Genomic DNA, 11,907 nt, shown 5'->3' with positions numbered 1-11,907 from the left:
GTACGTGCTACTTGGCCGTCGGATGTAGTCCGTGTAGTGTGTTCAAATGCAACTGACACAGGGCGACGTGAGGCGACGTAGACGACGCAACAGTTGGCTTTCGTCGCCGCTAGTTCTTTGATGTCAGTTTGGTGTGTCCGCACCTTTAGTCTGGAGCGTGAGACAGCCAGGAGCCCCAGGTCAGCTGACCTGAGGGACCTGGGTGTAGAATAGGGGGTTAGAAGGTCTGCGATGTAGGACGGACCATTACTAGGTGGGTCCATGTCACTGGTCCGACGTCAAGTTGTTCCGATATGTGATTATACTAGGCTATACTGTATTTGTGTATCATAGAGGATCAGCAACGCAACAAATGTAGGTGTATTAACTCTGGGGTCGGGGTTGTGTGGGGAGCTCTCCGCGGTGCTGAACGGCTCCCGGCAGGCGTATTTCTGCCTTGATGGTGCCGCGACTGGCTCTGGGTCAGCTGGGAAAGGCTTGAGGCGAAGCAGGCTCACGGGTTATGTGTTTGTCACTTTCTTTTTCATTTTAACCCACACCATGATCTTTTCCTGACCCTAACCAAGTGGTTTTTGTGACTAAACCTAACCAGACCTTAACCACAGGGCATCATGATGATTTCGGAACAACGGGATGTCGGACCAATGGGCAGACCCCTACAAGGTGAGTTAAAACTGTTTCTTGTCTGACAGAAGTGTTTATTGAATGTGCTGTGGTGGTTGCACCTTGAAATAGTCGGCATTAATTGAACAAGAAGGAGCGTGTATCTTCAAACAGCACATCCTATGAGTAAACCACTTAAACACAGCAAATGCAGAAACTGTTTAATTATCATAAATCAACTTTAAAAGGACAATCCACTAACTTTGCTGAGAACCTCTCAGTAACCACAGACTTGAAGAAGACTGATGCGTTCAAGGCTTCCTGTAACAGAGGAAGCTCCTTTTCTGACTGCAGTCTCGTATGTTGTATATCTTGGTGATGTTCTTTGGGAAGGTGCCACAAAACCTGAGGGTTGGGCAACTTTTCATATCCAGGTACTGCACTCGTTCTCCGCCCACCCACACCCACTGACCAGCCAGGTAACGCAGGCCCGTCCACACCTACGGACATGTAACAGAGACATGTTACCACCACAGAGGAGGAGTTGTAACACACACACACACACACACACACACACACACACACTGTGAAAAACCGCCCTACCTCTTTAGTGGGGGCATACTTTGCCTTCTCCCATGCGTACTTGTGGTCATCTGGACTGTGCAGGGTGGCCAGGTCATAGCGGTGGTTCTGGTAATCAGTGGCCGGCTGGTTGGAGTTGACCGCCTCCAGAGCCCTGCAGTGCTGTAAAGCCTGCTCCCACGTCTTCCTCTCCTTCACCAGAACCAGCCTCTCGTCGAAACACAAGAAAGTGTGCTTGCTGCTACATTTATCGCTCTCCCATTTCTCTGTGCTTGGGTACTTAAAAGCACAGTTCTCATCAGCTTTGGGTTCATCTGCAAGAAGAAAATATCTACTTCATTTACATCCAGTCAGAACAGTTTTTAGAAATGTTTTCTGAGTGTTCCTGCCGTAGACCCTTTTACTGAGGACGTACCTTAAAATGACTTCAGGCTCACACAGATCCAAACATGTGAAAGCCCCGGGCAAAAGTCTGTTTGTTTGTGACCCATCCGCCACCCCAACCTGCCTCCTTAGAAAACAATGAAGCAGTCCTGAGCGCTTGTAAGGAGGCAGGTTGGAGTGGTGGATGGGTCACAAAAAAACGACTTTCCCCTGGAGTCACGTGTTCGGATCTGTGTTAACTTTGAGTCATTTTAAGGTACGCTCTCACCATGTTTATTTTCCTAAACCTAACCTTAGTAACTTTGCGTTAATTACATAACTGAACATTAAGGACGTTAAGTCATTCGTGGAGCACAATTTCGTAGGATATCAAATGAAGCGTTCTATGAGAATACGTTGACAAGGTACATGAGACAGAGAATCTCACTCAGCTTTTAACGGCCTCACCATGTGCGAACAAAGCTGAGTAGTCTCTAACGCAGCTGTCAATCATGTCATTCACTCTGTGAACTGCGTTCAAACGAGGCAGCGCTAACTGAATATGAATCTAGATCTATATTCCTGCATTGCCTATTTCTCTCTTGAAATGTTTTCAGAGGCAAATGTTTGTGTACTGTTTAGCTGTAAAATGAGAAAGTTGGTCCAGCTGATCAAAAGTGTTTGGTGCCTGGAAAGTTGGTCCAGCTGATCAAAAGTGTTTGGTGCCTGGTCGAAGTTTGTATTTTGATGACATATTAAATGTGTGAAATAGAAAACATATGTCGATGTAATCTATAAAACTATTGTTAATGTAGTGTATTACAAACTTGAAGGCCTTGATACGTGCTTACTACTGTCCCAGATGGTGAAGTTGGCTATCTCGTCCCTTCTGGACCATTTCCACAGAGAGGTTGAATTGTCTCGGTACAAACCGATCCATCCCTGGGTGTTGATGAAGTTCTGATTCTCTTTTTTCCCAGCGATGGTGACCAGGTCAGTGTAATGCGCCCTGCAGTGGGCCTGAGCCTCTTTCCAGGACATTGAGTATCCCTGATATATGAAGTCCTGAGCTCTCAGCTGTCCCTCACACACAGCAGGAAGCAGCAGCAGGAGGACGAGAGCGCAGGTGTTCCTCATCATGTTTTCCATACACCTGCAGTCACATGCACAGTTTTATTCAGCTTTTAGTTTGAATTGAAATATAGAATATACTTTAAATGTGAATCAGCTGATGGAGCTGGCAGTGACAACTTTCTGAACCTTCTGGAAAAAGTATTCCACTAGCTGCTCACAGCGACATGCCAAAGTCTGTCAGAAACTTTGTTATTCTGCATTTTACCAGTTTAAATCACTGGGTCTGTTGGTCTGGGAAAGAAAGAGACCTCAGTGGATAATTCAGTTAACTGTACAAAACCTCCTGAACGCCAGGATCAGAAAAAGGTGAGCACACAACAGCATGTTCTGGGTGAGCCCCAAGATGCCGAGCAACATCGGAGAGGAACTGATTTGTAGCATGAAACTGCTTTTTGCAGTGTTTTTAGTGATTCTAATCACCTGGCGTGTTTGTTTTGGAGAGGAAGAGACCTCCCGCTAAAAACCTCCTGAACAACGAACACTGAAGGAATTCTAACCAGGAGAAGTTTCAACTGGTTGTAATCTGCAATTCACCGCTAGATGCCACCACACTTCACCTTCATTTTCTTGTAAAGACATGAGTTTTGATGCTATAGTTACACATAACACAGATGTTATGTTAATGTTGGGAGGAAATTATTCACCTGTCCCGCTTCACCAGCTGTATTTCATCTACATTTAATACTACTGCTGCAACTTTGCTGTTCTTGAAAATACGTCTTCATCTGCAGTGACTTTTTTGGGCTGTAAATCAGTCGTTGTTATTAGTGGGGGTGGGCAATGTGGCCCTAAAATAATATCAGGATATTTCAGGGTGTCTTTATGATAACGAAATTCTTGATGATATGACAATTTAGTAAAAAATAAATTGTATTATTAATTTTAAGAGAATAGTATTGCAACAAAACCAGTGATCTTGTTTTACAGTTTGCTTCAAATATTCAGTAAAAACTAAAATGATCTGTCATTTCTTCAGTTTGTGAACTCTCCCGCCAACAATCTCTCCTCAACCTCGCAGATGATGCCCTCACCTGGCTCCAATCATACCTTTCTGAAAGGAAGCAATTCATCTTCATCAACAACTGCTCCTCCTCGACTGCCCCCCTGTCCCAAGGTGTCCCCCAGGGTTTGGTGCTTGGTCCTCTCCTCTTCATCCTCTACCTCCTCCCCCTCGGTCAGATCATCCGTCGTCACGGCCTCCGTTTCCACTGTTACGCTGACGACATCCAGCTCTACATCTCCACCAAATCCATCACCTCTCAGACCTACTCCACCCTCTCAAACTGTCTCTCTGATATCAGACACTGGATGCAAACAAATCTCCTCAAACTCAACTACGACAAATCAGACTTTCTCATAATTGGTCCAAAGTCCCTCAGCCTGGCAGCCAAAGACTTCCATCTCTCTATCGACAACTCCACCCTCTCCCCCTCCCCCCACTGCCGCAACCTTGGAGTCATCTTTGACAGCAATCTCTCCTTCAACCAACACATCAAGCAAGTCACCAAATAAGCATTCCACCATCTAAAAACATCGCCCGCCTCCGCCCCTCTCTCTCCTTCCCTGCAGCTGAAACCCTCATTCATGCTTTTATTACATCCTGTATCGACGACTGCAACAGTATCCTCTACGGCACAACCTCCAGTCTCCTAAATAAACTTCAGTATATCCATTACTCTGCTGCCCGCCTCCTCACCCACACCCGCTCCCGTGATCACAAACCCCTTCCTGCACCCTCCGCTCCTCTGACGCCAACCTCCTCACCGTACCTAGGACCAAGCGCCACACCTGGGGGGACAGAGCTTTCTCTGTTGCTGCCCCCACCCTCTGGAACTCCCTCCCACAACACATCCGCGGCTGCACAGACCTCACCTCCTTCAAAACTCAACTCAAAACATACCTGTTCCGTTCTGCATTTAACTTGCAAATTTAATCCATCCTACTTCCTTCTTGCTCTTCCCTTGTACCCACCTAACTTTGTAATGTCAGCACTCTTATTTGTCTACAACCTTGTCTATAACTAATGCACTCCTGTCTGTTTTGCACTCTTGATTGTATTTCCCTGCACTTTTTTATGCCTGTAAAGTGTCTTTGAGTTTTTGAAAAGTGCTCTATAAATAAAATGTGTTATCATTATTATTATAACAACAGTAACTCAGAGTCAGATTCAGATTCTGTCACAATATTAATAGTTCAACTAAATCAAATCTACCACTAATTACACATTTAAAAAACGTCCCCTGGGATCTATATATATAAATCATCTCTAATCATCAGGCTGTTATGACACAGTCACATATATGGAGTTTATTCACGTAGGTTTCCATCACCAAAGGTTTGTGACAGAATCAGAGAGGAGAGGGAGAGACGCTGTGCTGCTGCCAGAGGAGCCGCTGAATGAGTTCCCTCTGAGCGCTAAGAGAAGGAAAACATTCAGGACGCCACAGTTTATTCCACACTACTGAAGCTGCTCCTCTTTTTGGAACCACCAAGGAGTTGGGAGGAAGATTCAACTCTTTTGCATTGCACACTATTTGAATATGTTAAAATATGTGAATACATAATCACAGAATTTACATAATATATTTATATATATACATTTGTCCTGAGTAAACGTGAAAAATCCTTGAATTAAAACTTTAAATAAAACTTCAGTATTTTTTNCGAACCGGCAACCCTCTTGCTGTGAGGCGAGAGCGCTAACCACCACACCACCGTGCCGCCCTATTTATACATTTGTCCTGAGTAAACGTGAAAAATCCTTGAATTAAAACTTTAAATAAAACTTCAGTATTTTTTTTTTCGTGCATAAAGAGCAAAAAACAAGAAGGAAACAAAGTCTTGACTGAGATCGTCATAAGTCGTGCACCTCTGAGCACATCTTTCTACCACCTCTGCTACTTTCACATCTGCAGGTTGATTTCCTCACTGCAGGAATCTGCAGCTATTGAGGGAACAGAAATTAAACATAACTAACAGGCTGTGTATAAACTGTAATAAGGTTCCTAGTGCTTCCATCTGCCAGCCACGTAGCACCAGTGTCAATGTATCAGCATCACTCACCTTGTAGACGACGGCAGCAGAGACACCAGCTTTGAATCCAGGGTTTCAGGTGCTGATGCTTCACTGTGAAATACTCAGACTCACCGACTGACTGCACCAATCACAGCTCAGATAGACTCCACCACACAGAGTCAGCCTGCCACCAGGGGCGGAGCAAGACGTCATGAACATTCAGGGATCAGCCCAGACCATCTACAGCAGCTATATTTTTTAAGCCATTTGAGATATAAGAATGGCTAAAATCTGTGTTTTACAAAATAACCAAGGCAGTTTCTGATGGTTACAACAGTCAGCAGTTAGTAGGACGTGGACAGGCTCTTGCTTTGAATGGCTTCAGCACATCTGTGGCCACAGGACATCGCTAGTCTCTCACACGCTCTAATGTGATTTTGGTCCACTCTTCTTCCAGTCTCTTCCACAGTTCAGTGACTGTAGTGGGTTTCTTAGCCATAACTTTGTCACCAAGGATTTTCCAGAGGTTTCTGTTGGGTTTAGATCAGGACTCTGGGCTGGCCATTTCATTATTTCAATGTTTTCAGCTTCAAGGAGCTGCTTTACCCGTTTTGCTGTGTGACAGAGGGCATTGTCCTGCATGAAAATTGCTGGCTGATCAGGTGATGAGCGTTGTCGAAGAAGGTTCTGATAAACATTTATATTCACTCTGCCATGTCACTGTATGAGAGGCCCAACTCCTGCTGCAGAAAACATCCCCCAAACCATGACACTTCCTCCTCCAACTTTCACTGACGTCTTTATTTAGCTACACACTTTGGGTTCAGTCTTTCCCCAGTATGACGACGAACTTTGGACCAGTTCTCCTCTGTCCACACAACATGCTCCTCAGCAAAGGTTAGTCTAGCATTTTGATTCCTTCTGCTAATGAGAGGTTTGCTCACTGCAGGGTGGGCTTTCAGTCCAAATTCTGTTCAACGTGGAGACACTGTATGACGAGACAGACCCTTACCCTGTTCAGCACTGAACTGGCGAGCAATTCCAGCTACAGTGTTGAACCGATTGCCCGTTGAGATTCTCCGCATTATCCTGTCCTCTCTTGCATTTGTCTTTTTCGTGGATGACCAGCCTTCTTGGGGGACTTGAATGAGTTTGTGATGTTATGAAGATGCAATAGACTAGAAATCAGGAAAGACCAACTTCTTTTGCTGTGGCTGAAAGGGTCATCCCTTTGGCCTTCATCTGGACAACCTGCTGCCGGAGGGTTTCAGTCACTTTACAACGGCTCACCATCTGGCAAAGTCAGTGAAAACTGGAAAGTTAGGCTTCCAGTTAAATAGTCTTAAAGTCTTAAATCCTGTTTTAGTCAGACTGTGCTGCAGTAGAGTTCACACAATGAGATCTGCTCATCAACCCAAAGTCTCATTGCTAGCGTGACTCCAAAGCGATGGCGTGGATATCCTCTGTGCTGCGTTCACCTTGGCACAGGTGTGTGAAGTTAGTTTGAAGGTGAGTGTGCAGATATTCATTGGTCATCTTTTTTAAGGACGTGGTAAACACATATTAAGTAAAGGCTTTCTCATTTTTCTCTTGAGTGACAGTGAAAAGTGTCACTCAAGAGAAACTTTCAAATCCAGCAGACGTACCTGCACAGGATCTGACACACACACATTCAAATACCTGCATGACTCAGGAACAGACAGAACACTGAGTTTGATAACCAAATCTTGTCTCACTCCCTGCACTACACAAAGATATTATAAGACAGATATCGAGAGTCTCAACAGCCTGTTTGTGGAGCCAAAGAGCAGTTTCATGTCATGTTCAACATCCTCCAGAAAAAAACACCAATGTGAGGTTTATTATTGCGAAACTTACATTTATGGAATGTCAGAACCACTGACCTTTGACCTTCAAACAGTTCATTCTGCAAGTCCAAGTGGACGTTTGTGTCAAATTTAAAGAAAGTCCCTCAAGGTGTTCTTGAGACATCGCATTCACGAGAATGAGACAGACGCAAGGTCACAGTGTCCTTGACCTTTGACCACCAATGTTGTTGTTTCAGTCAGGTATGATAAAAATCTACTTGCCAAAGAAAATTTCAGAGATAAGTCCAAGTGGACGTTTGTGCCTAACTTGGGGAAACTTCCCGAAGACATTCTTGAGATATCATGTTAATGAGAATGAGATGGGCAAGGTCACAGTGACCTTGACTTATGACCACCAAATTCTAATCAGTTCATCTTTGAGTCCAGGTTGACATTTGTGCCAAATTTAAGGAAATTCCCTCAAGGTGTTCTTGAGACATCGCATTCACAAGAATGAGACAGACACAAGATCACAGTGTCCTTGACCTTTGACCACCAAAATGTTGCTGTTTCAGTCAGCTATGATAAAAATCTACTCAGCAAAGAAAATTTCAGAGATAAGTCCAAGTGCACATTTGTGCCTAACTTGAGGAAAATTCCCGAAGACATTCCTGAGATATTATGTTAATGAGAATGAGATGGGCAAGGTCACAGTGACCTTGACCTGTGACCACCAAATTCTAATCAGTTCATCTTTGTGTCCAGGTGGACATTTGTGCCAAATTTAAGGAAATTTCCTTGAGGTGTTCTTGAGACATCGCATTCAAGAGAATGAGACAGACGCAAGGTCACAGTGTCCTTGACCTTTGACCACCAAAATGTTGTTGTTTCAGTCAGGTATGATAAAAATCTACTCGCCAAAGAAAATTTCAGAGATAAGTCCAAGTGGACGTTTGTGCCTAACATAAGGAAACTTCCCGAAGACATTCTTGAGATATCACGTTAATGAGAATGAGATGGGAAGGGTCACAGTGACCTTGACTTATGACCACCAAATTCTAATCAGTTCATCTTTGAGTCCAGGTGGACATTTGTGCCAAATTTAAGAAATTCCCTTGAGGGGTTCTTGAGACATCGCATTCACGAGAATGAGACAGACGCAAGGTCACAGTGTCCTTGACCTTTGACCACCAAATGTTGTTGTTTCAGTCAGTTATGATAAAAATCTACTCGCCAAAGAAAATTTCAGAGATAAGTCCAAGTGGACGTTTGTGCCTAACTTGAGTAAACTTCCCGAAGAAATTCTTGAGATATCACGTCAATGAGAATGAGATGGGCAAGGTCACAGGGACCTTGACCTTTGACCACCAATGTTGTTGTTTCAGTCAGTTATGATAAAAATCTACTCGCCAAAGAAAATTTCAGAGATAAGTCCAAGTGGACGTTTGTGCCTAACTTGAGGAAACTTCCCTAGGACATTCCTATGATATTATGTTAATGAGAATGAAATGGGCAAGGTCACAGTGACCTTGACGTATGACCACCAAATTCTAATCAGTTCATCTTTGAGTCCAGGTGGACATTTGTGCCAAATTTAAGGAAATTCCCTTGAGGGGTTCTTGAGACATCGCATTGAACCTGCTTTGTCCTCTCATGCACCTTAGAAGAACTCCCTTCCTTGAACATTTTTAAAGGTCTTTTAAAAACTGCCATGAAGGAAACATGTTGCTGCTCTGTATAGTCCCTGACCTGAGTGGAATATGAAACGGCGTCACTGGTCAGGCTCATATATCCCTCTTCTTTTACTGTTCTCTCTCGTGATGCTTCTATGTGTTGTTTGTGTTTAACTGTGTAACACAGGTCTGAACCAGGACTCCCTGAAAGAAGAGATCACGTATGTCAGTAAGGCCTTCCTGGCCACATACAGGATGAATAAGATGAATAAAATAAGGCTGTTAAACTGCTCTCAGTGACGGCAGGTTGGAACAGACTGAACTCAGTGAATTTTCACCTGTTCACCTGCACTCTGTCTCCAGGCTGTCGGCCCGTCAGACACTTACCGGTTGTTTTGCACAATTTGCATTTGTATTTTGTTAAGATATTTACCTTCTATTTGCATTTGTATTTGTTCAGATAATCCGCCTTCGTTTGCATTCCATATTTTCAAGTATTCCTTACTCCTCATTCCACATGGTTTTTACTTTAACACCTTCTACAAAACGAAAACAAACTTCATTGATATCTGTTCAGTCAGCTTTACATCTGTCCCACAGACAACAGGCCAACACACAAACAGGATGTAGATCAACTCTGCGCTCAGGATTTTGGGTAAACAGGCTGTGATACGGTGCTGGTTGTGGTCGCTTAGCAACCTCAGACGCAACCAGCCTCCAGGCCCTAGAAAGATGGCACTGAGTAGCGCCCAGTGCCCGACCTCGCATTTTCCAGGCAGTTAAAGACGCAGCGTGCGGCCCCTTATACTTTACTTTAATCACCTTACATGGCAATACCTGCACTGTCCACTAGGGGCAGTCGAACCAATGCCAAAATATCGATACTCTCGATATTACATTTTTATTTTGAAGATCGATCCTAGCGTCAGTAGGATCAGTTTCTCTCTTCTACGTTGTAAATATTTGAGCAAAACTGTGCAAACGCAATCTGTTGTCATGAACACACCTGGTGCACCGACTCTTTACTTCTCTACTGCTTTTGCGTCGTCTGCACTCAAACCATTGAGAGCGTCCTCACAGACTGCATCGTGGTGCGGTCTGCCAGCTGCACCGCTGCAGATAAAAAGGCTCTGCAAAGAGTCATCAAGTCTGCAGGAAAGATCACCGGCTGTCCCCTGCCCTCCCTGGAAGAACTCGCCACTTCACGCTACATCAGCTGAGCCAAATAAACATCATGACAGACCCCTCTCACGCTGGTCACCGACTCTTTGATCTGTTGTCGTCTGGCAGACAGAAAAACTGAGACTGCAGGTTGCTCCAGACTTCTTCCACTAAAGAATCACAGAGGCCACTGTGCTTTTGGGATCCTTGGATCCAACACAGTATTTCTGCAGCCCTCCTCAGCTCTGTGCCTCGACACAGCCCCGTCTCTGAGCTCCTTCAATACACAGGTGTGTGTGTCTCTCTCACTCAGGTCCAATCAGCTGAAGTGGCCACAGGTGGGCTCCAGTCAAGGTTTGGAAACAGGTCAGAGATGATCAAGAGAAACAGGAAGCACCTGAGTGTCACAGCAAAGGCTCTGAATACTTTCATCAGTGTCTACATTTATATGTACTAAATATTCCGTATTTGCCCTTTACTACGAAAAAGACAATGTTCATACCAAGTTGTTTACACGTCTAATACAAAGCCTCAAAATATAAACGTAATACAGACCAGCAGGATTCTCCCAAAACCAAACCACCAGAGTCGACAGTGGACCGACCTTGTGATGGAGAGGAGGCCTACAGTACCATCGCTGGGTGGATCAGAGAGCCTCCTGTTGGCAGTCTAGAGGTGACCTNATGGAGAGGAGGCCTACAGTACCATCGCTGGGTGGATCAGAGAGCCTCCTGTTGGCAGTCTAGAGGTGACCTTTAACCCCTCACAGTGAGAGGGAGTGAGCAAACTAGAGCCCCTTTGACACTGCCAGATTGTTTTTTGGCGAATGTGTAACTAAGACATCCGCTGGAAAAAAAATATCTTTTTCACAGACCGTTTAGAGTTAATGAGTCATTACAGACACCGCTAACGGGGCAAACAGCTAATGGTTAGCCCCGCTAATCTACGATAACCATTCAATCATTGTGTTTATAGACTAATCTACGATAACCATTCAATCATTGTGTTTATAGACTTCACAAACACCAGATTAGTCTAAACGGTGATATAGTGACGTGAAAAATGTGAGATATTCATATATATATGTAGCTAAACTCTGCTGGTTTTCTACTCGGAAGTATTTGTAAAGAACAAGGTGATTCCCTCTGAAGGGACACTAACAACTCAAAGTACACGTCAAATAAAATTTCTCCAAACATGTTTCTTGTTATTTTAGGTAGTTATTATCACGCTAATGTATGTTCAAGTGTTCATTTCCCCCGATAAGTTGGTTTTAATTCGTTTTTTGATTCTATAAACACAGTCTGACCATCTCGAGCCTTTATCTTGGTACTTCCGGTGACCAGCAGTGTGAATTTGCATATTAGCTAAATATTTAGTTTCACCCAGAACATTTAGATTTAACATTTAACATTTAGATTTAGCATTGAGATTTAACATTTAGATTTAGATTTAATGTTTAGATTTAACATTTAGATTTAATGTTTAGATTTAACATTTAGATTTACTATTTAGATTTAGATTTAGCATTTAGATTTAACATTTAGATTTAGATTTAGCATTTAGAT

The 11,907-nt window shown here is 43.7% G+C and overlaps 2 protein-coding genes across 3 annotated transcripts in view; both read right to left on the bottom strand.

The window, feature by feature from the left end:
• Positions 1–4,045, bottom strand: part of LOC126405575 (macrophage mannose receptor 1-like) — an 8,536-nt gene extending 4,491 nt beyond the window's left edge. Inside the window, exons 1-4 of one of the 2 annotated variants that reach the window (XR_007571586.1) lie at positions 3,730–4,045; positions 2,400–2,701; positions 1,207–1,499; positions 144–1,103 (exon numbers count right to left, since the gene is read on the bottom strand). Coding sequence is in view for 1 of the 2 variants with exons in the window: in XM_050069381.1 (XP_049925338.1) it covers positions 915–1,103; positions 1,207–1,499; positions 2,400–2,701; positions 3,730–3,836 (891 nt within the window). In the remaining variant the exon portion in view is untranslated. Of the gene's footprint in view, positions 1–16; positions 1,104–1,206; positions 1,500–2,399; positions 2,702–3,729 lie in introns of those variants that run through there. The other variant, XM_050069381.1, reaches the window with a different exon arrangement.
• LOC126405581 (dual specificity protein phosphatase 3-like) overlaps positions 1–11,907 on the bottom strand; it is a 608,181-nt gene that overhangs the window by 57,411 nt on the left and 538,863 nt on the right. The gene's annotated exons all lie outside the window — the stretch shown is intronic.

Source organism: Epinephelus moara, chromosome 18 (assembly GCF_006386435.1).
Source record: "Epinephelus moara isolate mb chromosome 18, YSFRI_EMoa_1.0, whole genome shotgun sequence".
Taxonomy (NCBI): Eukaryota; Metazoa; Chordata; class Actinopteri; order Perciformes; family Serranidae; genus Epinephelus; species Epinephelus moara.
This window is presented reverse-complemented; position numbering and strand designations above follow the sequence as displayed.